We start from the raw sequence: 27,972 nt of genomic DNA on the forward strand, positions 1-27,972 counted from the left end.
CACATTAGTGCATGTACAGAAACAGAGCCAGACAAAATGTGTGTCCCAAGTTGCAGTGTAGGGTGCATTGAGATCATCATGGCCCTTGTGACGGCTGCACCTACGTCCATGATGTTATTTTCTTTGGGTAAATAAAACCTGTTCCTTTTTGAAACTGTGTCCTCGTGCATGACCAGCTCGGTCCGTCACAGCACTCCATCAGGGGATATGAGTCATTAGATAAACACACGACGAAGCCAGAGCTCACATTAAAACCTGATAAGAGTTTGCTGACATCAATCCTCTGTGTATTTACAGATAATGATTTGGATACTTGTGAATGATGCACCAGTCTCATCCAAAAGTCTTTTTGATGCCTTGTTTAGTTGGCCGAGCGTGTTCTCTTATGAGATAAGGACTTTTCAAAATTTATATCCAACAGTCTCTGTGATCAACTCCAAAGTAAGGCCAACAGCCATTTTTTGACAGATTGTATTCCTTTGCTATACAAGATCAATAGCAGGGTTTCTGTAAATCTCTATAATGTCAACTGTGAATAAGAGGCTCAGTGAGGAAGAATAGTGCCTAATAAAAGCTGTTGACACCGTTTCTCTGTGGTCCCATCATTCCTAACTTATTCATTTCAACATGTTGCTCAACAGTAATGATTAAGCCTCAGTGATGGCTCTTTGCCAAGTTGTCAATCATTTCAGGCACAGAGAACAAACAAAGACTACCATCTTTAGAGACTTTTTCAACAAAATTTCCATTAGAAGCCAGTTTTGAATGTGAAATGCTCAGCCATTCAAGGCTGGAAAGTGGCCATTTAAAGTTTGTAGTGTTCTCTTTTTAGCAGGATCCGCTAAATCCGCTCCTGCAGCATAAGCCTTTTTCAAAGCAAACATTTTGACGAGTCGTAATAGGAAGAGCGCAGGTGTAAATTAAAAGAAAAGTTATTAATTGCGGCAAGATGAATTTCGCAAACTCAGAGTATTCTGCTAAAATTCTATAGATTTACAAATGTGAACTAAGTAGAAGTAAAAAAATAAAATAAAAAAAAATCCAGCAGCCTCAAGGCTGAGTTCAAATGGTAGGCTGCCTATACCCTTCTTCCCTCTGACAGTCCTTACACAATCTGGTTTACGTACCGTTAAGCTAGTGCTATAAAAATAATGTAGGGTTTAAATTGATGTAAGGCTTTAACATTTGATGGTTGACGGGCTTGACACTTGGAACTGTAGCAACAGTCCATTTGAAGAAGTTGAACCTTTAACTTTCTTTCTGCAAGCTATAGTGTCAAAACTGGGCGACTGACCCAGAAATCAAGTTGGCAATGCGAGACATCATCCTATAAAACTGTGAAGTGAGTGAAACTGTTGACTGAATACAGCCTGGGAATACAATCCAGCATGGACGACATCAGACATACTTCATTCAGTATCTTGATTCCTCTCCCAGGCATGTGTACTAGCCCAATGAAGATCAAAGACTAACCGTAGCTCGACTCAACTAGTCATGTAAACGTACTACTGTGAGAAAAGTTACAGCTACAACATCCACAAGGTTAATGATACAAGCTTTTTACTTACCAGTCCAGAACAAAATGTACAAGGAGTAGTGCGTATTAAAAGGTAACGCTCACTTTAAAGGAGCAGCTTCTTCTTCCATTGGCTCCATGGACACCTAGACACTACGATGACTCATGTCCCATCTAGTGAAACTAACTGGTGTTACAGTAAAATGCAGTCCATCCACAAAGCAACTCAGCTAAAGCAAACTTTTTTTTTTTTTATGTAACATCATAGCCTTTGTTTTTCCCCTCAAATTGATATCAGTGATTGAATTATTTTTGTTTTGAATATTTTTTCTAAGTAGAGCACCAGTGAAAAGATTTTTGCTCTAAAAAAGGCAAGAAACTAGTGTACTGGGGTTGAAGTAATAGTGTTTAATATAATTTTGTACTCACAGCTGCCAAGCAGGTAAATAATATTGTGCTAAGCTTTCACCATAGTTTAAAGAGAAACCGCAATTTATACTTGCCGGTGATGCCACTGCAGCATGTAAGACCCGTTAAAAATGCTTTGAAAGTCTATGTTGGGTCTGGCAGTCATGCTCCAATCCCAACTTCATGAGCGCCTGGCCCCTCTGGCTCGCTGCCCGCCAGCTCTTAGACAGCTAGAGGTGATTTTAATGGAGCAGAACAAATTGGCAGAGAGAGAAATGGTGAAATGAAGAGAAGGAAGAAAAATGACCGATTCCTCCCCTCTACCCTGCCTTCATTGCAAGGCGCAATGAATATCTACAATGTAAAACATATGTTAAGGTTGACAGATAGGGAAGAGAGTGAAGTATGAAGAAGTAAAGGGAGATTGTGACAGATCTTGTCATTAAAATTGTGCTGCTTGTAGACTTGACTGTTTAGTAGTAGGGTAGTTCTCTCATTCTTCCAAAAAGAGCTTATACCCAGCATATGACTTTGTAACAGAACTACACAGACTGAGATTTAATATAAACCAAACAAGAAGAGAAGCCACTGAGCACGAGTTAGGTGAGCTTGCCTACAATGTGAGTTTAGTGCTCGGCCTGTTGCCTTGAGGCAATGAATGCTATTGTCAGCTGAATCCTGTGCATACCACCCTGCAAATCTACAACTCGACTTTGAACTGCAGGTTTCTTTGACTTGACTTCTCTCCCAATATGAGGGAGTCAATCATCTTAGAAAAATGGTCACCGTGTTCAGATGCCTTCATGTTGGATCAGAGAGTCAAAAAAATATGCATTGCACATTTTCTTCTAAACCAGTGCCGTTGTTTTCAGATGTCAGTCAAGTATGAAAAAGCCAGAATGAAAAGGACAAAGGACATGGATAGCAGAAGGAAACGAATACAAAAACTTCCTTCCTGTCATCCAAAGTAAACAGGGCAAACAAAAAGTATAATACTCTCAGGGACGATGTATTCGGATGATTTTTTTTACTGACCTGATTTGACTGAGACAATGTCTTTAGTCATTTTCTTTGCCAACAACTATTCTCATTAATAATGTTCACCGTTTTGTTGGATTAAGATCAATATCTAAAAGTTTAATGCATCCACTCGTGCAACCATAAAATTTGCAACAGACCAACATGCTCCTAACATGTAGATTATTAGTTAACCCACAAAGGGATTCTGCTGGATAATGTTTGCAGTTGTTTTGCTTGAACAAGTAATCTAAAGCTTTTTAACAGAGGGCTGATTGTTATAGCTCCTGAAAAATGGCATTAACACTCTCCCCTCAGGCAATTTTCCACATTTTAACTGCATGAAATAAAAGCAAACACTTAGATGGAGGCGTGTTTTTTGATTTGAATCATTTTTTTTTTTTACATAAACAAGCTCATAATTTGTGATAAGCTGCGACCACCTTGATGCTACACTGATTACTTGGGATGAGAGCCGAGGATGTGTGGCAAACTTGTGTTTAACCATCAGAGCCAAACTTGAGCAGAGGGAAACTTTTCTTCCGTGTAGATGATCAACAGTGTGACTAAGTGCTGACTGCTGTGTCAGAGTGAGCTCAGTAAATAGAAACAATGGCCATGCTAAGCTCTCTGGCTGTTCACCCTGACCAGCAAACTGAAGGACTGGAACTGGTTATGAAAATCCCACAAACACGTCAGCTATACTGACATGATGCTAAATAAAGGTACTTATTGTCCGCCTGCTGCAGAGTGTCATTAAGACATGGCTGGAGAGTTGACTGCATTCACTGATGCTGCCATAAGTTGGGATAAATGGGACTCGTTAGCTTCGCTTTATTGACCCATCAAAAGTTTCAACTTATTGTAGTACAGCTTTGGTACAAATAAATTCTGCTGAACCACAATGCCATCAGGAAATGCAAAACAAAAAAATCTGTACCCAATAATGCAAGTTAGCCAAGCTTTTCTTCAGCTTTCAAAATTTCTCGATTAAGAAACAGCAGTATTGATTGTCAACGAGGAAGATTCCCCTAAAGCGTAAGTTTTAGATGTGCTGCTTCTAACTTGGAACAATGACAGCTGTGGGATGTGTCAACATAGTCCTATATTTGAGAGTTGAGTGACTATCCCATTCCGGCACTCCAACCTCTTCATAGAGTTTGTGTAGAATTGGCATTTCCTGTTGGTGCTTACCATTTGTGCATTAGTTAATACTGTAAAAGGATGGCTGGAAATATGCAGCTGTAGAGCAGTTTTCCCAAGTGTCCCAAAAAAAAACCCCACAAGATGAAGGGGTACCCAGTGCTTTCAAAAACCGAGACTCTTGGGCTCTTGACCAGGTGTCACTATGTGTGACAAGTCGGGAATGACGATGTTAAATCAATTTTGAAACCTTTGGTCAAGCTCATCCCAAACAAACTGGAGTTGAGACCACTTGATGCATTCATTTTCTACTTCAAGTAGTTTTGTCACTGCCAAGAGTTGTGGTTGGCATAATCGTTTGCTGCAAGACCAAGTTTAGACCTAACAAATTAGTTCCTGAAGGTATAACATGACACTGGAAAATGTTGTTATATCTGTGTTTGTTCAAGACCAACCACAAAACCATCACTAATCCTTCTCCGTGATCGGAGCTTGTTTTCATCAATGTGATGATGAAGAAACAAAAGTTTCTGAAATTGACCTCTCTTTTCTTAAGACTCTGACCAGAGTAAATGGTCTTTGGCTCACATCAGTCCATAGTTCTTGTTTTGGGTGTCAAGAATAGTTTCTTTCTTGTAACTTCAACAGAAAGAGCTGTCTAGAACAGATGATACAGACATTACAGTTGAATGGGCTGTTAGTTTTGGAATGAATTAAGCATCTGTCACAATGACTAGACACAGAAACTTGAACTTTCAGTTGAAGATACCATGGGCCTCCCACTGCAGGGCAGCGTTTTTAATCCAGTATCATAGCGGTCATCGGGCAAGAGGCAGGGTACACCCTGGACAGATCGCCAGTCCATCACAGGGCCACACAGAGAAACAACCACACACATGCTCACTCCTAAAGACAATTTTAGAGTCACTAATTAACCCAACATACATGTTTTTGGACGGTGAGAGGAAGCCAGAGTTCCCAGAGAGAACCCATGCATACATGGGGAGAACATTAAAAGTCCACACAGTAAGGCCCCAGCTGGGGATTGAACCTGGAACCCTCTCGCTGTGAGGTGCTAACCACAACACCACCATGCAGGCCTGAATTGTATCCAGTTATACTTTTTTGGTGAAAACTCTTCAGGTTTATACCTCTTGACTCAAAGAAATGAATAAACAGTCCGTTATAGTTTTGAGAGATCTTTGAAAAATAGTTTTACTTTTGTAATTATCTGATCGTCTTGGGAAAAGGTTTTTGTGGAATGGCAAAATATGAAAGTAATATTGTGTGTTGACCCTGAACCCTTTGACTTAAGATTTTAATAGAAAAAAAAAAGCTGATAAAAGCAACAGACCCACAATTCAGTTAAGCAACGCAAGATGTCATTCCATTCAACGTTAATAAGAAGTTAAACCTTTAACGCCATAAGTGCATGAATCCTGTCCAACTGACCTGCTTGGTGAACAGAGTGTGTAAAGTTGGATTGTACTGCCTTCTGTTGAGTTTATTTAATTGCGTTTGTGTTTTTGGACAGATTTCTCTTGCAGCTACACCTCCATTTACCAACCCATTGAAGCGGTCTAATGATATGAGCTTCTGGCCTTCTGTTGGACCCAGGAGACTCATCTCCACACACACACACTATGCTTGTGTGTGAGCTCAGCTTATACCACTTAAGAGAACAAGAACATTTTGTTTTTGAGACATGACCACCATATGTAAAACATTTACTATTCTGTTTATACTTTTACTTATCCAACAGATCAGAAATTCTTGAGGGGAAAAAAGGCCTTTTTTTTTTATAATATGACATACAGAAAGTATTTATTCATTTATTTTATTTGTTGGCATAACTAATGACATTCCTAATGGTTTCCTGCATTAATTTTGTAAGGAATTGTAGACACAGCCCTATATGTGTTGATATTCGTATAGGACAGTTCTCGGGGACAGTCTCCACAACCTCTACCTCTTCTTGTCAGACAGAGGTAAGGTTCAGTTTATTCCTGGTCCTTCTAAAAATGCATAATCATCTATTTCTTCTTGTTTTCATAATGTGGTAATGGTTCCCACACCATGCCACAAAGTGGTCGACCAGCTCCATGTACTGAGCTTTTTGTCCTTTACTAATGCACCCACAACTGCGGTGTCTTCTCAGTATTTCTGAGTCCTCTGTGGTGCTTCTGTGCTTCAGACCATCTTCTCAGACACACAACCCTTCAGTCTCAAACTGTAATCTGTTAGATAGGCAAGAATCCATCATCTCCTGTTTTCTGGAACTTCTCATAATTGTGCAGGCTAAAAATTGTACTAAACAAAAAATTATCCTCACAATGCTGCCTGTTTTGTGGAACTGAGATTGCTCTCGCTGAAGGTAGATGATGGCACCTTTTACTCCAATTCCTTCAACTCTGAACTTTCTCCTGACTCAGGCTAGGGTTGGAAAGGTGCTGTAGAATCTCACATAGTTGTTCCAAACAGGGTTTTAAGACCCTGGGGCTGACACCATCTGGACCTGCAACCTTGTTCCAGTTCAGTCTCTCCAGCTGTTTTTTTTTTCACCCGACTTCTGGAGACATATGGGGGGGGGGGGGGGGGGGGGGGGGGGGGGGGGGGGGGGCGCAGGAAAGGTAGCAGTGCGTCCTGAGGTGGGGGAGGCTGTGTTAAGATCTATGACTGAGGAGAGTGGTGACACTATGGAGGTGTGACAGCTAAGCTGTGGGCACAGGTAGGGTGTAAAGTCTATATAATTGAAGGCAGGGAGGGAGAATGCCAAGTGTTGTTTTAAACCGATCATGTTGAAAAACTTGTTCAGTTCTTCAGTGTTTGTACAAGGGATGTCCCTGATCCCATCTTTGGTTTCCTGATCAAGTCATTTCTTAATTGATCAATATCAGGGTCACAGAGTACACCTGAACTTTGATGTTTTACATCAGTTACGTTTTAATACAGCTTCCAACAGGAGTTACAGCAGGATGTTATCATGTCTACTCTGTGGAAATATTTTGAAATGGAAAACAAGAGCAGTCGAACAGCATTTAGAGACGGTTTCATTCAATATCGCCAATTTGATCAGAAACCTGCAGTTGAAACACTAGGTTGAAGAAACTAAGTCTTACTCAAAGCAAAAATTTGTCAAAGGATTACAGAGAGGGTGAATGAATTCATCCCTCTGGGTTGTTTCTCCATTGCTGTGGTTGAAGCCCTTCCCTCTCAACACCACATATCCAACAAAGCACTGTCCGGCCTGCACATAACCATTTGCCTCCAGCTACAAGAGATTTTATCCGATGTGACCACTTTTAGCTTTTCTACATACATGCGAGGGTCTGACGATAACCTGATGTCCCTGCTTAGCTTAACTGCATATTGGATTGATTCCTCATTTGATTCAAAATTGTGTGGAGCTGCGTTCTCAGAGGTTGTGTGGATCTCATAAAGCAGAGTACATGAAGCGGGCAATCGAGGAGAAGATTGATGCATGGGAAATAGACAAGCAGCTTATCCACATAATTCTGTATTGTATTGGAAGAAATATGGGGTGGAGGAGGGGGTTATATGGGTGTTTGGAGTATGGGCTGCCTGACATGGAAGCACACATTTCAGCGGCTGTGAACGAAGGACAACTCTCCCAGTGCAGCAACACAGATTTCTGGAAGATATCCACACTGATATGAAAATACCAGAATCATAATGAGGCCCGATATCAGCATATACCAAACGTCAAATAACAGAGCTTATCGGGATTTTACAGCTTGGGAAATCTTTGTACACACGAGTCAGAGCATCTCTGCTCATGTTTTCTCTTTAAGTTTATTTTTATCATTTTTAAAAATAAAAAAAAACATTGCACGAGAAGTGGCATACGTCTGTTTCAGGACCAGTTTATGGTGTATGCAATGTTGTTAAACCTCAGAGCACTGGCCAGATATGCAAATCTGTCTTTAATATTAGGCTGCATACACACATACCTGTGGCTAAACCAACATTAAGATGATGTGTTCAGTGGTGGGCATTTGTTTTTTTTTAGTAGGTTAAGAATAGTGTTAACCCCCACCCTGCTGTAACTGGTGTGCAGTTGGTGAGAGGCTGGGGTAGCTTGTGGAAAAAAAAAAGAGATGGTTGTTGTGGCGTGAGGAGCAGTGATGGCTGCATTAGGGAGTGACTCTGGGATGCCAGTGATCATTGTCTAGCCTCCTGAAGGTGTCATGGGCCCAACTACACGAAACACAGATGAAAGGAGGTTCCCACCTGATGACCCCAATGACATGTTAGTCAGCACTGCTCACTGGTCTATATAGGGATTACTCCCCGAGTCTGGTCCATTTTTTCCTTTGGCACAAGTTGCTTGTGTTTACCTTGAAAAAGTAGGTTAAGAATAGTGTTAATCTCCAATGTCATTCATTTTCTAATGCTGCCAACTGGTTTTCATATTCTGTCACACAGAGTACGGTCTATAACAGTTGCTTGTCTTTAGCAGACAATCTGATTTTACAGCTGTTACATACTTGAAACATATGCTCTTTTCTTTTATGAGCACTTTATTCAGCCCATACTCCAGGTCTCAACTTGGCTGAAAGTTGTACACAGTTGCATAAGACTTATCATCTGATCCCACACGTCAAATTGGTATGTGGGCCATTGTAGTTTACTGTGGGGCAACTTGCCTCTGACCTTCAGATTTTATCCATTTGTCCAGCTCCCTCAGACATATTGACACACAGTTGGAAGAGCACACACTGTTTGCAACTTTTTAGAAATATTTGAATTGGAGTGTAGTTCAAATAATCCAAATGTGGAAAATCAAATCCCTTCATATTAACATTTAAAATGACATTCAAGCTGTTTATATGAGACTATGCAAACCAAGAGAACAGTCTGATATTTTACCATTGCACAGCCATTTAGACAGACGTCATCATCCATCAATTTTCTATCGCTTTTAGAGACACACATATTTAAGTTGCATCAATCATTTAGCACTTGGGGTCAAAATATTATCAAGCTCACACACATGTCATATCTACACATCCAGAAAAACAACAAAAAGAAGTAATATGTCTGTACATACCTGATAGATGTCACTGATGTATTTCCTGTTCCTCTTTCCTTTAGTTCTCCTTAAATCCCAGAGAGAAACATATTTTGTCTTTAGGTGGCAGATGTACATTTTTTCCCCAAATGCCTTGTCAACATAAATAATATGTCACCCCCCCCCCCCCTGAGCACTCGCAGTAGCCTTACAGTGTGATGCTCTAACTGCAAGTCTTTTTGCATTGTGAATGGGCTTAATTGTCTTGATCAGGTACACCTGTGAAGATGTGCAGCTGGAAGGAATGCCTGGTGCTTGTGAGAGGGAAGGGGTGTTGCCACTGTCACTTTCTTCTATCCTTCTGCAATTCGTAAAAAATAGAAATAGAAAATTTACTTTATTCATCCCCCAGTGGGGGAAATTCAAATTAGTCGAGTAGCTTAAAAAATTATGAATATTTACAATGATTGCATACAAGACAACAACAACAATAACAACAACAACAACAATAATAATAATAATAATAATGATAATAATAATAATAATAATAATAATAATAATAATAATAATAATAATAATAATAATAATAATCGATGTCAAAATACATAAATAAATTTGAGAAGAACATATCAGCAGTCACTATTAAAAAGCCTTATGGCTGTGGAGACAAAGGACCTCCTGAACCTCTCAGTCCTGCAGCGCAGTGAGATGAGCCTCTCATCCCCTAAAGATTAACATAACATACTTTATTAGAATAAAACTGAAAAAGTTTTTGTCAAATCTGGCGTCAGTGTGAGGTTCAGAAAATGTGTAAACCTTTGTTATGAGAGTGACAGTGAAGCTGTAATTTAAAGCTGTTGTGGTACTTTTACAGAAAAACAGTGTTGGCTGCATTCAATACCCTGCTAAACATGATCAAGTAGTACCAACTGAGCTTAGCAGCACCGGGTATAATCTCTGTATTTCCGAGTTTACTTGAGTATTAGAGCTGTTGTTTGTGGTTGCGTTCTTGCACTGGTGGAGTCGCATTAGCCAGAGTTGAATAGATTACCAATTGAAGCAACAGGAAAGAAGCAGGCTAAACAAACTGCGCATCTGTCAAAGTTTCTGATTTTTCACATAAAGATGTTTTTGACTATTCTGACGAAGGACTGCAGTATCTGAAAATAAAGGAAAGATAAAATGCATACAATCTGGTGTGGCTTTTCCCTGTCCTAAATATACATTAGCAAACATGGACAGTGTTTGTGTGATTACTCTTACTGCCATATGATCCATCCATTAAACCAGAACATAGAAAAGTTCCACATGACAGGATTAAATGTAAAGTTTGAACCCAGTCAGTGTATACTTTAAGAAATCAACATAGCTCACATATGGGTACGTTTTTTTCGATTTCAAATCTGCTGAAGAGCTGAATTAATTGAAATTTAACACCGCAACTCTACTTCATTTTTAGTTTCTTCAAACCTATCAACAAAGAAGAAGTATCATGGCCTCAAACCAGTAGTAAGGCACCATGGAGGGGGCATTATGCATTGGAGCTATTGGCCACCAATGTGCTTTAACAGTTTGCAATCTTAATTAAGAATAGAAATAAATATCACAGTAGAATATTTACTAATATCTATCTAATACAGATAACTAGGTGATGTCCCAAAGCACGGATATGAATCAACTACAGAAGGTCTGAAAAGAAAGATTTTTATCCTTGATTTACAACCCCGACTGTAAGTTAATTGAGACTGTGTATTCTACAAAGGGCTGAGTCAGTCAAGACATCCCAGAAGTACTGATGAATTGAAGCAGCTTTGTTTGAAAATAGTCCAAATTACCTCATAATCATTGTGTAACTCTCTTGAGCAGCTGCAGGAAACATCCAGTGGAGGATGTTGCTTACTAAAGTAATGTAAAAAATCTCGACGTTGCAGAGGCGTTCCTAAAGCGTTTTGCCACCAGATCTTTGTGTCCTGCCTTTTATAAAGACAGGTAGACAGGATCGGTGAAGAGGAGGTCACACAGGAAAACAATGGGATGCGTTGGTGGAAATAAATCTGTTGTTAGTTTTACAGAATCCAAACTAGTTTCACTCAGTGACAGTGATATTTTTGCCTGCTCCTGGAGTTTGCTGGGAGGCCCTGAGACGCATCCACTGCTAAGTGTGCGTGTTGCACAGCGATAAGGCTCGCTGACACACTGTACTGGATGGTTCACATACCGGATTCAGCTGCAGTGCAGATTAATGTTTGCTTGTTTGGACACACAATTGTGTCTGTCAAGAAGCTGAATTTCTAATTTTAGAGTGATACCAATATACCCTAGTAACTATTTACAGAGCTCCTTGTTGCTGAAACTGACTCAAGGTGTATATATATATATAGATAGATATATATTCATCAGTGAGAAGACTAAATACATGAGGTTGCCTTTGGATTCCGGGTGAACTAGAATAGTTAGCTTCAAGGTAACAGTACAGGGATAGTTTGCCTAACAGGGACTGTACACATAAGTCCCATCATAAAAAATAAGCTAGAAAGCAGTGTATCCAACATCAACAGATCAATGAACAAATGAGAATTAGTCTTAAACCTCTCAGTTCATTTTTGATTTCCAGCAGTCTGACGCACCCACAACTAATAGCGGCGATCAAATGTGTCTCGCTGAACAAGTGAAAATATAAGCAGACTGCAGCGTTATACTAAGAATATTCAGTCAAGTTCTAACTGACATCATTGTGGACTCACCTTTACACATCAGCGAAAGCCATTTTGGCTTTTACAAGAAGTGCATCAACAGTGCTCCTTTTTACAGTCAGGTATCAAACCCAACCCCGCCAGACACACAGCTGTGGCTACTCTGGCCTTGGCCAGGAAATGTCTTTGAAAAGAACAGGGTCAAACAGGGTGTAGAGGAAATAAAATGCAAGCCCTCAGATTTGTCTGATACAAAAACATTCAGTGAGAGTTGCTTTTTATAAAGAATGTTGTATGTCATCTGTGTGTGTTATTTTGAATAATCAGTTATCATTGTTTTAAAACCCAAAGGTTGGACATTGACACATTTTGAAATTTTGTTAACGTGTTGATTTTGAGCACCTACTGGATAAGTGCTGATTCTCAACTTTAATTGAAGGTCACATTCAAAATGGAGGAAAGGTTGGATGAATTTTAGCTTTTATATTTAAAAAAAGGTTGTGACAGTGTCAACTTTTATTTTCATTTTTTTGTTGCATGTTATGGAGTCTAATGGAGATTGAGCTTTTAGCTCTGTGATAGACTGTCCGAAGCGTCCGATGGCAGCTGGGATTTGGCTCTAGCCCCTCTGCAAACCCAGGTAGAATAAACTGCGTATGGAAAATGAAAGAATGAACAATAGTATAAATTGGATAAAACTCATTTTCTTAAACTATGTGTTTTATTTCTTAGCTGTAACTTTTGCAAGTTGTTCTAATGGCATACCTTACATTCCTTAAATCACCACTGCGGTATTAGAATGAGCTTTGATTCTGCTATTGCATGTTCAAACAGGCTTTGTTTTGTGCGAGTGATCAGGCCTTATGTATGTCTGGATATTGAGAGCCCTGCACTTTTTTCTTTTACTTGTTGACCGAAGGACGTTAACAGAGAGGGGAGCCTCACAAGCAAGAAGAGTGCAGTTCAGATCCAGATGTGTCGAATTAAATCCTCCTGCTGCATCCCACAGTGCCCTTGAGACTGTACTGGCTCATAAATCGACATGATGTATGTCCAGAACAGACACAGCACAGTCAAATGCGGCTTGTTTTTGCTGTTAGCTGCTACCTCTTTCTTAGCTGCCACTTTTTTTGCTTTTACACAATGACTCAGCAAACTTGCCAAGAAACATCTAGTCTTTGAACTGTTTTGGAGAAGGGGGAATAAGATGTGGGAAGAGAAAGAGACTCTGGATGAAGGAAGAGCAGAGAATGGGGGAATAATCTCCATGCAAATTTGCCATGTGGTACAAATCTTATAATGACATAACCTCACTTGTTCCAGATTTGTTTCTTATGCAACTTTCCGGGAAAGTCTCTCCTTCTGAGCTACAGATGGATAAAAAATACATCTAGTCACTTTATTTGGATAACTTGATTTCAAATAGTTCTTGACCTGAAACTTAATGTTTGGACTCGATTTCTGACTAGTTGATACCAGAAGGACTTACAATAGCAAAAGCAGCTTATTCTTATGTAAATAAAGGATGTGTTGAAGAATGTTAGAATCTGAAAATTTAAGTCATAGATTTTTTTCTCCTCCCAACTACTGCCAAAACACAACAACATTCATTTTCATTGTAAATTTGATACAGCTAACTGTAGCAGTTACTTTTTTAATGCTTATTGATTTGAATTGATTTCCTGGTACGCTGATAAATGGAAAACATTTCTTATGATTTCTCTTGCAGACGTTGAGGCTTTTATTCAATTATTTACAAAGTACTGGGGAGTGATTTATTTCATAAAACATACAAGCATGTAATCTTAAATCTTAGTTTTGCATTGGCAATCAAAAATCCCATTTAAAAGTTAACACATTTGTAATTTAATTCAATTCTGATTAGTGTTGATCTGACTTGTTTCAGGTGATTTGAGTCACTGATGTTGATTACAGGATATGCAAGGACAGCGGTGCAGGTGAAGACCGATGCTTGCATTTGTAAGAAATTACACTAATTCAAAGATGAATAGAAAACATGAGTTTAGTTTTGGAATTTTATTGTAAATGTGTTTTACATAGTAGAACAAAGCAAAAAATATGAGATTTTTAGGAACTCTTTTTTAATGTAAAGTGTGCACAAAACAGATTTTTTTTACCACATGTTTTATGGTATATTATGCTACACTGCACAGTGCACCTGTTAAAATGAGCAAAATGCTTTTGCAGTTATATCTTAGAATCGTGGATGTACCATCAAACATGTCATAAGCCTATTCAATAGTATGTTGTGTACACACTTGTCAAAAAAAGAGATTTCCAGATTTTACACTATATATGCCAATCATCACATTATGTACACGTTCTTTACATTTCCAAAAATCATTCACAATCACAGAAATTACAATATGAATATTTCAGTTCTCCTTTCTTATACATATACAGTATTTACATACATTCGTGGGATCCCATATTATACCCATTGAGAAAAGCATGTCTTCTGTTTCCATGGAAGGAATGCCTCACAGAACTAGTACACTTACTCCATACAGAGTTAGCGGCTGTGTACCAGACACTCAAAATGGTCTGTCGATCACTCAGCAAATAAACATATGAACAAATAACATTTTTCTTATCATTTATACTGATAACTCCAATTATCAACAATCCTGTTTTTTTTTTTTCATCCATTTTAATACTTATTGTTAAGTTTCTATCAACTTGATGGCACAGGACTCCCATCTGAACTCAGCAGCTGTGAAGCATATGCCGTCTCTCCCATGACTCATTTGGTTTAACTTCAACTGAGGTGCAGAGTGACAGAATGAAGCGGTCTGTACAGGTAAATCCGATAGGGTAAAAAGAAAGCTTTAAAAAGTGTTAACGTTGCCATACAGTACGAGACAAAGGCAGATGTGATGCGTTGAAAACACAGGACAGATAACAATCTTTTCAATTTCAAATTATTCTTCGATGAACAAGGCGTGTCAAGTCGTAAGTGTGTTAACTAACGTAATGACACCCAAATTCCAGTCACAAATCAATAAAAAAAAAATTTAAAATCATGAAAAGAAAAAGAGAGTCCAGATACATTTGTTCATTTTTGAGGCACTTGTTGCCTCTGGAAGCTAAAGCAAAAATGTCTACTTTTTACAAAGAGGACAGAGTACAGTTACTCTCTTAAATTATAAAGGGTAAGATTATAAGCAATAAATAATTTTGCTTTAAAGCCTTCATCTGTCTGGTATGACCAGAAGCTTTAACAGCAATCTTCTTATTGACATTTGGTGGCTATGTGTCTTTCTTCTTGTGCTTTATGCTTCAGTTCACATTAGTGCATCTATTTTGGCGATCGATTTTGTTGTTTCACATTTTCAGTACACAACTCCAGTCTCAACATGAGCCAATCAAAGGGTAAAACCTCTGAACACATTTAACGTTGGGAAAATAAGAAAAAAAAAAAAAACTGTGGCAAGATAAAGGGAAAAAGTTCCAACTAATGTCAGCCTCTGATTCTGCGACTAAACATTTAAATAAACAGTTCTGTATTACTTGACACCAGTGAGATGAAGTAAATTAAGTTTTAAAAAAAGAAAGGATATAGCATCCAGGAACATGACAAAATCATAAAACAGAACTAGAGCTTGAGATATTTTCTGTGTCATCATTTAGATGTTGCTGCACTGCAATCAATTTTGAATCACGAGAGCCCATAAAAGTGGCTTTTAATCTGACAAACAACCTTGACAAGATGAACAAAAGACCAAGTCAGACCACAGTGAAACAACACTAAATATTCAAAATTCTCAGTTGGGGCAGACAACCAGAAATTTCATGTGTGCCAGTGCAAATTACACAGTGTCATGATCTACGATAGAGAGCAGTAAATCAACATGAACTTGAGCTTTGTTCTTGTGTTTGCAGTTACTACAGTGTTTTTCCACTTAAAGGCATCAAAGAGACTTTTTTTAAGCAGAAGGAATGTTCATGTATCTATTACTCTGCCATCTCTTGAGAAAGAATTAAACCAAGGCACCAACACATCCCACTGCTTCACTGTAGTATTTTTTTTGACAAAAAATAGAATTCAACCCATTAAAATTTTGATTTTTAAAAAAAAAAAAGGGGGGGGGTACTTAACAGTAGCAGGTGATATAAAACTTATCAATAAAAAGCATTTGATTTGCAATACATGCACCTCAAAGTGTAAAAATACTCTGCATAGCAAATATTTGTTTCAAAATAGATTAGCTACAAGATCTGAGAATGAAGTTGTAATATACAAGAAGCTTATTCCACACGTGAGACTGCTGTGTCAAGTAACAGGTTTCTGCTTTAGTTTTTACAGTCTTTTCCTCACCACCTAATAAATTATCACAGTACCATGAATGCATGTCACGCGCACATACTTGAACATAAGAGCACACGAGCAAAAAAAGGGCCCTGCACAGAGTCCTTCTAAGGGTGTTTGGACTGTTGCCCCTCTACCCAAATGCCCTCCTCTGTCTTTCGTCACACACATACACCCCTCCCCCAGTTATCGTCAGTCAGTCTGAGCAGGGTCAAAGGGGTCCGTTTGCAGAGCGTCCTGTCCTGCTGCTTCGTGGAAAACGGTGGACTTTGAGGTGTTTTGACAGGTGATCACTGCGGGCAAATTTCTTTTCACAGACGATGCACTGATATGGTTTCACTCCGGAGTGGGACCGGCGGTGACGGGATAGCTCATCAGATCGAGAGAACCTGCCGGAAAGAAAGACAGGAAGCGATTAATAAAATCCTTCATATTTTGCTGAACATTAAGAATCATTTCCACAGCAATTCTGAACACATGGTATCCAAATTTGGTCAAATTGCCAGTCACATTCATTAGTTTTTGCTTAAATGAACTATGGATTGGTATTTTGCTTCCTCAATAAAAATGATGGATTCTTAAAGCAGCCAAACAAGATAAAAGTAATGGAAGGCTTTTTTTGCTTTTTTATGAGGTAATCTGAGAGGTGTGATGCTTTGTGCGTGTATTGCCTAGAGACTTCTCCGTGAAGTTAAAGAGTCACCCCATATTTAGCTCAACACATGAGTACTGTAAATCCAAGCCCAGTCTATTCCTGGCCTGATCTGCTGTGGTCTCTATGGGCTCCAGCCAGCTTGGCTATCATAACAGAGAAGGGTTAAATGGATGACAGAGTAGTGCCTCTACACCTAGATGTGTCTTTGTATACATTAGTAAATCTTTTAAGATCAAATTAATCTGTAACACAGATTGATTTCGCAGTAGTAGCAGCACACTGCTGGCATGAAGGTGATAATTTACAAAGAGGTTAAGACATCACTCAGAGTTATGTCAGACCGTGTCCACTCCAGACATGGATTACACAACTGTTCTCTTTATCATGTTAATGGGCCAGTAATAAAAAGAAGATTATTAAAAGAGTTTATAAAGCTAAGTTGTGAAATCTGAGAAAGTAAGAACCTTCAAATGAATATTTGTGTGACTGGTAATAGAGAATTTTATATCTCTTGTGTAGTTGCATATAACACATTAACACAGTTAATCAGTCACTGTGGCAACAAAACTCAGTTTGCATTGCTAGAAATAGTGTGAGGGCAAGAAATGCAGCAGTAGAACCTCTGTGCCTTAATATAGTCTGTAAATAACTACATTTATGTGCAAACATGTCACAAGCTCTGTTAGCACTATCATCACTATCTTGGCTAGGTCCGGCGCTGCCTTGTTTACATGCTGGTATCAACAATTTTTATGCTGTAAGCAATGTTTTCTAGCTGTAGTTTGCTAGCTGTAACTGCTTTCCATTGGAAATGGCTAAAACACTAAGCAATGCTAAAATGTGGCTACTAAGCAGGTTTAGTGTCTTATGTAAGCATGTTAGCATAGTAACATAAGCTAATTAGCCCAAACCACAACACAGAGCAAGGGTAGGCTATATGACAAAACGAGTTGTTATTTAAAACAATCTGTCAGTATATCTTTTATACAAAGAGCTGCTAACAACCATCTGAACTAAAATGACAGATATACGCTCAATATATTAATTTGCTTATCTATATTGATCTGTTTAGCTAAATGTTCCACTTTGTTCATTAGCTGGCTGCTAGATTTGTCTTCCTAGTGCTTAATAGCAAGCATGCAGTTGCTTTATCTCCATTTTCTTCTGAAAATAATGCTTAAAGTTATGCTACAGAAACAATACATTTTCTTGCTCTTTTGTTGAGTCTACAGTTCTTGGATATAACACCACTTTCATAAAAACAAATCTCCTTGTACGCCCTGCACATGTACAGCCAAACATATTAATTTGAGGCCACAAAGACGCCATCAAAAGCCCGCAAAAATGTCATGTTACAATAAAACAAAACGGTGTGGGTGCAGGGCTGGAAACCAAATTTGTAAACTGCAGTATCTCAGACCCCCATGCACTCTAGGGAAGTCTCAGGCCCGGGAATGTGAATGACAAAAGTCTATGTACTTCACAATGAGCCAGAAGCACGTAGTTTTAAGGTTTTCAAACCTCTCTAGTGTAGCTTTAAAAGAAAGTTGATAAGCTGTAAGAGTAAACTACAACAGTTAAGCAGCAGAATGCAATGTAAAAATGATAAGCTTATATAGAGCCATATATCATGGGGTTGTTTGATCATTTTCTTTTGGCTTTTAAATCCCCAAAAGTCACTAGATTCCTTGTTGATAGATATATTTTGATTAGTATAGCTTTAAATTCAATAAATACTATACACTACATTTGACAAAGTCCTAAGACAAAAAATCTATTGATAAAAAACTTTGGAACTTGAATTAGTTACTTTAAATAGCTGTACATTCGACCCTTGCTGTAAGCTGTGAATGACGCACTTCCACACATTACAGCCTAAAGCTGTGCTGGATAAACTGCAGGCTGGGGCATGATAGAAACCTTGTCCTGCTCTTCTACTAACTAAAACTGGGCCTAAGCCCAACCATAACATACGACACAAGGGAGGTGTCTTTCAAACAGAAAAGGCATTATTTTAAGCTAACAGTATGCTTGACAGTTCTAATTGTAAACTTGTTTTTTTATTCTTTAAATTAAATTTAAAAAAACTGAGCATGTGAAAATTCTTCTGTCATCTCAATATAAGTGTCTCTGTAACCCGTTTCCCCTCTTGCTGGTGTATAGCTCTTTGTCAATGTTTTTTCCTTCCCTATAATCCTACATGGTAGAAGTATCTTATCTCTATATCCTGTAAATTTCAGGAACTGTGAGTAAGGTCAGTGAGTTTGTAAGTGTAAGAGTGGAGGGCACTTCTGTTGATTAGTTTAGAGTGTTTTTCACATTGGATTGTGGTTTTTAGACACAGAGTCTTCGAGGCAGTGGCTGCTGCACAAGACAAAGTATACATATTAGCGGTGGTGCTGTGGGAAACACATATGCAGGCTTTGTTCTAGCTTGTCCCTAAATTCATCTCTGCTGACAAGGTGGGGCAGTCAGGTTGGTAACAAACTTGGAACATTAGAATAACTTAGATACTGGCAAGGTCTCATACTCTACACAACTTTAGCTGTCATTCTGATTCTCCTGGCTTCTTTTTGTAGCACAAGAACATGTGTAGTTGTCTTTGTGACAACATTTTGGCTGTTTTTTGTCTCTTTTTTTTTTTATCTTAAAATCTCATCAAGGCAATGCGCATGGGTAAGTGGCAGAGGCTATATGCAAACCATTACAAAAACAAGCTGAAAAGCCTTTTCTAAATGGTTTTCCAAAATGGATTTCATCTATTTATCCAGCTCAATAAATTCTGTTTCAACAATACTGACCTTTGTGCCGCGAGAGACTGAGTAACAGTGGTTTCCTGGTCAGATTAACACATCATCTGTGAATAATAGTAACAGTGGTAGCAGCAGTAAAGTAAGTATCCTCTCTTCCTTTGCCTCTCTGTTGAGCTCAAAGTGGCAAATCTAAAAAAAAAATAAACTATGACAGCTCTGTTACCACTTAACATTGGATTGTTGTAATGTCGAATCAGCTGAAACAGACGACAGCCCCGATGACAGATGCCGAGTACACACACGCCACAGTGTTTTTACAGCAAACTTTGGTTTCTAGCTCAGCCGCTCAGTATAAACCTGAGTCTCTCCATACCAGTCTGTGCTCAAAATACTGAACGCTTGTGTATGTTATTGCCTGTATGTGATAGTTTACAGTCATCTGTACATCCAAATCTTTGCGCATAACCATAAACTATAGTGACAGGAAAAAGACGAATAAAGGTCCAAAAAAGCTTTAAAAAGAAAAACAAGAAATAAATAACTTCAACCGAGTAACTAGTGGGAGTTCAGCAAATGAAATATTGCTTCCCTCTACTTCAGAGAGGCCAACACATGGATCTACTCTAAGGCTACAGACTCACTTCATGTCCCTTTCCTGTGCCCAGCAGGAAAGGGGCAAGGAAGGGGCAACTTTATAATACAGTAAATTGCTACTGTCACACAAGGTCTATGGAAGTGATGTTTTGGATGAACTGGTGTGTCATGTTTTGGTGTCCCTTAACAAAGAATCAATCATCCTGAAAACCTACAATGCTTAAAACACATGAATGCAAACCTCTCATAAAAGAGAAAACACAGCATTCTCAGCTTAACACAAACAATTTCCTCCATCAGTGCTGAAAACAGTTTTTTTTAAACCCAATGCAAAGCAAACTGAAAGAGGGAACACCTGCATGTGTGAGTTATTGTTTCCCAAGACCTGTTCTGCAAAAACAGTCCATTCAAGATAAAGTGCAACTTCAAGGGTATAGTGATAGTTCTTAGTGTAATAATATCTGGATTATGGATGAATCTGCAGTGCATGCAAACAGGAACTGCAAGTCTAACTGAATGTGATGACTCATGCATTAAGCTAATATAACTGCTCTATTAGATAAATAGTCTGTGGATTAGGTAACTGTTTTCTGTCTTTCCTTATTTGTTAAATAAAACCCTGTATAAAAACATCCCTTTCAGTAGTTACTGCCCATTCTACGTTATTTTTTTAATTTAAAAAGCCATGAGTCAAAATTACAGCAATGCAGCAATGCTTCCTGTAAAAAGTAATCTGATTGGAATATAAACGTATAGATTTGTTCTGTCCTGACCTTGAAAAGAGTACAACGTTGTTGTACTCGAGCAAGTTCAGACCGCAGGAGTGTCAAGCTTGAAGCTTCTTTACAGACTAAACCAAGAGGATCAATACCCCTGATGTATTGTTAGATTCAGATATCAGAGCACATTTACTCAGCGAGGCATTAAGACCAGGAGCAATAAAAACAATAAGTCAAAGGGTACAGTCAAATAGTCAAAAGCTGAATCTGACCGCACTTATATTAAGCTGTGATGTGGTTCTGCAGCACTGAAACTACAGTTGTTCAAAAAAATGCTCTCCCCAAAGCTCTTCAGACACTTGGTCTGATGCAGTCTCAAATTGTTACATGCAGGCGATACTGCATGAATCATTTTAGCATAATAAGAATGTTACTATATTATCGAGATTCGTAATTTGAAAAAAAGTAAAGAAAAAGACACAGAAGTGAAAGATACTGTTGTCACAGGCTGCTCACACACACCATTGAACCACACAAATCTCACTTAGTGTGACAGTTTAAATATAATCAAGTATCACTTTGAAAGTTTCGGCCGCAAGGAATTGTGGGACGAAATCGTCACCTTTCTTAAATAAAGGATGGTCCAGCCAGTGTCCTATGTTGAAGTAGAAGCACTGAAGCTCTTTTCCTTTCGCGTTTAGAGAGTTCAAACGGCTTTTATCGTGGCGGTTCCTCAGATACTTCCGAGTCATTTAGCGGAAATAAGAAACTTCACAAGCAAAAAAAGACAATTCGGCCGGACCCAAAGGTTCCCTTCCCCTAGCTACGTCTAAAATTCATCATTGAAAACTTCAGATTTGCAGTGAAACAGATAGGTGAAAACCCACTGTAACTATTTTTTGATGACAAGTGGAGGGTGGCTGTAACTTTCTGCATCTTGCCTAGCAACCTCAGAGTAAAGTCCCAACAGTGGATTGTAATGTCTGAGGGATTTCAAAATGCTGCAGGTTCAGTGCAGCCTCCTTGCGGCATGCAGTGTTTGCAGGGTGCCGTCACCTCAGATCACTGAGGACACTGGACCATCTAATTTATCATCTAATTCTTTCCTGCTCATATGCATTGGTTTGTTTTCAGTCTATTCCTAACTAACACGTATAACTTTAACCTTATCGTAATTTAATCATAATCATAATACTTGCCTTCACTTAACCCTGTACACACAAACAGGAGACGCCATGTACACCTTTGAGCAATGCTTGTATACATATAGAGGTGGAATTCAATGGCCAACAGGTCAAAAGTTGGCAAATGCACTTTGGATCAAAGGGTTCAAAACAGGATGTTTTTTTTTTTATGTAGATAAAGGCAATGGTTAGAGGACAGGGGAGTGCAACCGGTTTATGCCAAAGAAGACTTTAAAGATGTGTTATGGAATATTAAGCATCTTTAAAGTCTTCTTAAACTTTAGATTAGATCCAAGTGTATTTTTGTTGCATGAATGTATGTTAAATGGTTGCAGACAGTCTGCAAACAGGTAGTCAACTAACAGGGGGCAAAGTCTGCATACACATGATTTCAAAAGGTGCCCTATCTAATCTGCAACCTTACCATGGTTCAAAAACACACAGATAGCAGGGAGAGAGCCAGCTTGTAGAACAGAACAAATTGTAACCATAATGATGAGTCCAGAGTGTAGCTTCTATGTTAACTGAGTCTCCTGATTCATCTCCCAGTATGTTTAACACACTGTTATGCCACCATAAAACTGTCCTGTCTGTGTAAAACAGTATATTTGTTTCCTGTGGGGACATCAAAGACTCATGAGAACTACATGCTGTGCAAGGCCGAAAATATGCCAATATGTTTAAGCTTCCAGAAAAATTTAAATTCCCTGGTGTTGCCTCTTATGGGTAATAATCCAACAATAAAGAACACTGTTCATTAAATGTCAGAATCATGTGCTGCACGTTATGGACGAGTTGATAACTGATTAATGTCATTTCTGTGATGTAGATAAACATAGACAGTCTTCTGATGTAGCTCTAATTTATCTTTCACTCTGCAGATAACAACTGGTATCGCTTTTGGCTCATTACTGATTTGAACCATTTATCTAAGATGAATACGCTTGGTTCTGCTCACCTCCATCCACAGCCAGGCCACGTGCAGGCGAATGGCTTCTCCCCTGTGTGCCTCCTGAGATGTGCTTTAAGGTGGCTGCTCTTGGTGTACATTTTATTACAGCCAGGGAAAGAGCACTTGTGCATTTTAATAAGGTCTGCTACTGCGCTTTTCTGGTACCTCTGTCCTCCGGCTAGGACCCCTGCAGCTGAGGCTCCACCTAAACCACCTTCCTCAAGACCAGTGGGTTTAGCTGCAATGGGCACTGGTGCGATCCGGACAAATTTGGACGAAGTGGTGCTTCCAGCTTTGTTAGCGCTAGTAGCTGCCAGGGAAAGCAACTGAGGCACCAAAGCAAAGGTCTGCCCCTGGATATTGACCAGAAGCTGGGCAATTTTGATATCTGATGAAGTTTGGGATGGTTGGGAATGGGTTTTCTGGGCTTCATGGGTGGCTGCGTCTGATATGGCACTGGTGTTTGGTTCTTGTTTGATCTGTAGGGGCTGGATTTGTAGGATTACAGGCACACCAGAGGTAGTGCTGGCACTTTCGGATGAACCAGGTGGTGACCCACAGTCTTCTTGTTTGATCCCATCAACATGACTGTTAGAAGAAGTAGTTACACAGCTAGCATCCACTGTTACTGCTGAGCTGTCCATGTCTGATGCATGTGGTGAATGTTTGGTCTCTGAATAGAAGGAGAGTGGAGAATGAGCCACAGGCACAGTTTGATCTGAGTTCTGTGATACTGATTCATGCTGTCCTACTAATGTCCTTGAACCCTCTGCCTCAACATCATCAGACGTCGACATCGGAGGCGACATCGCCTCATCAGTCCCATCCTCTTCTTTTTCTACTGCCACAACCATGTTCTCCTCTAAGAACTCCTCAATCTCCTCCAGAGTGGGCTGAAAGAGGAATGCTTCAGGATCCTGTAGCTCATCGAGGAAGACTGGGAACTCAAAACAGTCCTCTTTGGCCTGCTGTTGCAGGAGACTCAGCCGCTGCTCCCTCTTGGACTCCCACGCAAGGCCCATGGGCAAAAATGGGGCAGTGGGAGATGAGGAGATAGAGGAGGCTGGGGAAGAAAGAGAAAGTGAGGAAGACAGAGAGCTGTTGCTGCCACTGGTGCTTACAGAGGTGGTGAGGGTGGCCTGTGAGAGCAGGAGGTCAAGCAGGCTCTCTTGACTCTCTCCTGACGAGCTGCAGCACCCGCTGCTCCTGCTGCTCCTGCTTTCGTAGTTGGAGCAAAGGACGATTCGCGCCGCTGGCGATGAGGTCTCAGGGCTCGAGCAGAGGGAGGAGCGAGCGCTGGAGGAGTCGCTAAGATCGTCCTCAGAGAGGCAAGGTGGGGAGGAGAGCGTCACCCCCTGGTATGGGTGGTGCTGGAAGGTGCAAGTGTCAGTTACCATGATGCCCGGCGAAACGCCGCCGTTAGTGTGGCGACAGGCACGGCTGTAGTCAGACCCTGGGGAGCCGGTATAATACAGGAAGGTCTCCTCACCATGCGGCAAGTGATCAACCATTCCTGTGCGGATGGATGGCAGCTGATTCGGCTGTGCTCTGACGATCAAACTGTTAATGAAAACTTCTTTCTTTTTTCTGCAAAAAAGAAATGGTTGTGTTTGAAAATGAAAGACATTTAAGACCAAACTAAACAATGATACTTCTAGTCCATGAAGAGTCCAAACTTTGTAAAAAAAAAAAAGTAAAAAAAAGAACTAAATTTGATCATAAAAAAATGAAAAAATAATAATAAAAAGGAGTGAAGACCATGTGGCAAAAATAGAAACCAAATCTCTAGTTGAACTTAATCATAAAAACTGCAACTTGACAGCATTAGTACATTCAGGGCCGAGGTCTGTCTGACTTAAGATGTGGGCTAATGTTTTACATAATAGTCCTGATGAGTCCATAAGAACAGAGTAAACTAACACACTGACTGAAAATGAATATGAATTTTTGGTCTTTATGAACTACCTGATGTTTGTTCAGGAGCTCTGCAACTCATGGCACTTCAAAAGGAAAGTCAACCTCATGTGAGTGAAGAGGAATTTGAAGGCTGTGTGCAGCGTGTGTGTATGTGTGTGTGTATGTGTGTGTAGACAGTGCAGCTGCTGGTTCAGACTTCAAGCTGACCATGTGGAATCAGGGGTTCCCATTTCTCACTACTTCAAAGATTAGAGCCACATGGTCATTTAACAGTGTGTTTCTATTTATCTCCCCCTTGTGGTCCTTAATTCAGCTTGATCTGAGTGACAAATCTATTGCAACGCTGCAAACAAGACTTGCTGCAAAATGTCCCGAGTTTTACAGCCCTTCAGGTCAGAATGGACAATATTTCAATAGAATGATGAGTGAAGGATTTAGTTTCTATTTTTATGCATTAAACAGCTCACAAACAATACACCACATCTACATTTATAAGGATTAAAATACTAGACAACATCAAATGGCTTTAGAGGAAATGAGTGGCTTATGATGAATACATTTGACTCTGAAATCCCTTTTAAAACCTTAAAATGATGTGTGGAAACATGTGCGCCCTCTTCTGTAAGGCCGTTTAAGTGAAGCTCGGGGACCTCCAGGTGGTCCGAGTAAAATTTATTGTTGAATTTGATCGGTGCCTTATAGACTTTGCACAGGGCTTTAAAATAAAACCGTACTTTGTTCCCCATGCAGATTCAGTGTAATGTGTGATCCAAGGCCATAATTGGAATGATATGTTAACATTTGGGGGTAACACCATACGACATGAAGGGGTTGGGGGTCTGCAGCTGCGGCATTTACACGATACCTTATGAGAGAGGGGGGAAAAAGTTTGAGAGGAGTGTTTTTGGACTCTGCCTTTGTCAAGTCTGAAGTCCTTTGTCCATCAGTAGCTCTGCAGCCGTGGAACTTAAAAAAGGCTCTGATAGCTTGATGCTTTCTTAAACACGCTGCATGATAAGTCCTGAAGTGTTTTTTTTTTTTGGAATTCATGGCATGTTTTAACGCCGCGGGCTGTGACAGCAAGTCCGACCACAGCCTCAGTGGGATTTACGTGAATTTGAAAACAATTCAGCACTGCTGCAAATATGATTTGTGCAGCAGTGACGATTTCACTATGTCCCTTTTTTTTCTTGAAGCAGCTTAATACATAGACCATAAGCTTGCATTTCACGAGATATCAGACGTCTTTCCAATCAGTCAGCAGAGCCACGATTCCCACTTTTCTCCACATTGAGAAACAAATGAAAGCACAAGATTGTAGTAAAACATACTCACCAGTGACTGTAAGATAACCAAATCCCGCTCCTTAACGCTGAGCGCTCGTGTCCTGAAAGTTAGAGTCGGTGCGTAATTGTGCGCAATGGCAACACAACTCCTCTGAACTGGCTTTGCATAGGCTTACTACAGTCTCTCTCTCTCTCTCTCTCTCTCTCTCTCTCTCTCTCTCTCTCTCTCTCTCTCTCTCTCTCTCCTCTCTCTCTCTCTCTTTCTCCGTGGAGGGTTTCTCGATGCTCAACAGACACGTGATCGCAGCCGTTTACGTTATACCAGTCAAGTTAGGGGCCGGCTCTTGAAGGCTCGCCTGCTCGGCGCATCTCAATTGGCTCTCAGTGATCTGAGGCCGCCTTCGGGATTTTGCAGTCAGTGGTAATAGGTGTCAGTATATGAAGGAGGGAGGCTGTGAGCAAGCGAGTTCCGATCATAAATTACGTTCATGTCCCTATTCTAACTCCAGAGGGTTTAAAGGTTTTTACTTTGTGCTGATATGCCTCGCTTACATTTGGCAACATGTTCAATATTCCCATCCCCACTGACTGTGTTCTATGTGTTCCTTGTAATACTTTATGGTGTTGGTTGTGTTTTTACTCGAATCTGATTGGGGCTTGCAGTTCTCTTCTATATCATTCATTCATGAAAAGTAAATAATTATGTATGAATTAAAAAAAAAACTTATCATACCTCATTGTATTTAAGAGGCTTTAATGTAACAGCATTTTATATCTGGGTGAAAAAAAGTCCACAAACATCTGCTAGCTAAAAAACAAACTGAGCATTTTCCTGTTAGAGATGATGATGCCTGAATAAGTGGCTGAGTGAATGAGGGGGTCATTGAGTAGGTAAGTGAGTGTGTTTACACACTGCCCAATAACATCAGTAATAGAAGTTTTGCTTTCACTCCAGCCGAACAGACCTCATATAAACACCTCCATGGGCTGAAGTAACTTCACTGGCTCCAGCCTAATTTGATTTGCCTGCATAGCTTAAATTACCTATCAGTGTGTTTGGATAAATGATCCAGTTTCAGTCTGCTTGTAAACATCACGAGTGTTTCACTGTGTATTAGTATGCACTATAGAGTCAGTGGATGTTATGCTGTGTAAAATGATTCACAATGTCACACTGAGGAGGTCTGTTGTGCACTGAACTCTTTGAGAAAACCTTTACTGCTACTCCTGCTAGTTTCTCCTGATTTCCACATACCTGTGTGTTTGGTCTGTTTGAGTTTGATATTTGGACTTTGCCCCCAAGGGTTCCATATAAGGAAATGCATTTTTTTTTTCCAGATGAATAAACTTCATCAGTGGGAACGCTAATGTTATCAGTTTTATAGAATATGATCACGAACATATGAGGTAAAAGACGTAGGAAATGCTATGCATAAACGCCATACTGAAATATTTAAACTTTTACAGGGTTTTAAAGTGAGACTGCGTGGTGTGCCAGGAATTTTGACAAACAAACTACTGTGCTTTACAATCAAACTGATCACTATGTTATAAACACATTCAAGTGAAAGTTTCAGTGATATTTAGTCAACACTGATGCTGAAATAATGGGAAGCTGTTCATCGTATGGAGTGTATACATGGCGGTTCATACATCTTTTTATCTTTCACAAAATTACTACCAGGCAGACCTATAGCTTAACTGACCTCTTCCATAGTGTTAAAGGATTCGTAATTCTATATGTATAGTCTATAAAACATGGAGTCTCTCCTA

General features: G+C 39.6%; 1 protein-coding gene across 2 annotated transcripts; it reads right to left on the minus strand.

Annotated features, from left to right (window-relative positions):
• Positions 1-13,831: 13,831 nt before the first annotated feature.
• LOC140271437 (Krueppel-like factor 15) lies at positions 13,832-26,399 on the minus strand. 2 transcript variants are annotated; one of them, XM_072366657.1, is made up of 3 exons: positions 26,249-26,399; positions 23,003-24,583; positions 13,832-16,528 (listed from the first exon to the last, which is right to left on the minus strand). In XM_072366657.1, the coding sequence occupies exons 2-3, from the start codon at positions 24,505-24,507 to the stop codon at positions 16,351-16,353; spliced, it is 1,683 nt and encodes a 560-aa protein (XP_072222758.1). In that variant the 5' UTR covers positions 24,508-24,583; positions 26,249-26,399; the 3' UTR covers positions 13,832-16,350. The 2 variants fall into 2 exon arrangements, with proteins under 2 accessions (XP_072222758.1, XP_072222759.1); XM_072366658.1 differs by lacking the exon at positions 26,249-26,399 and adding an exon at positions 24,962-25,443.
• Between the last annotated feature and the right edge of the window lie 1,573 nt (positions 26,400-27,972).

The sequence above is a fragment of the Leuresthes tenuis genome, unplaced genomic scaffold, assembly GCF_036924035.1.
Source record: "Leuresthes tenuis unplaced genomic scaffold, fLeuTen1.0.hap1 SCAF_16, whole genome shotgun sequence".
NCBI classification, from domain to species: domain Eukaryota; kingdom Metazoa; phylum Chordata; class Actinopteri; order Atheriniformes; family Atherinopsidae; genus Leuresthes; species Leuresthes tenuis.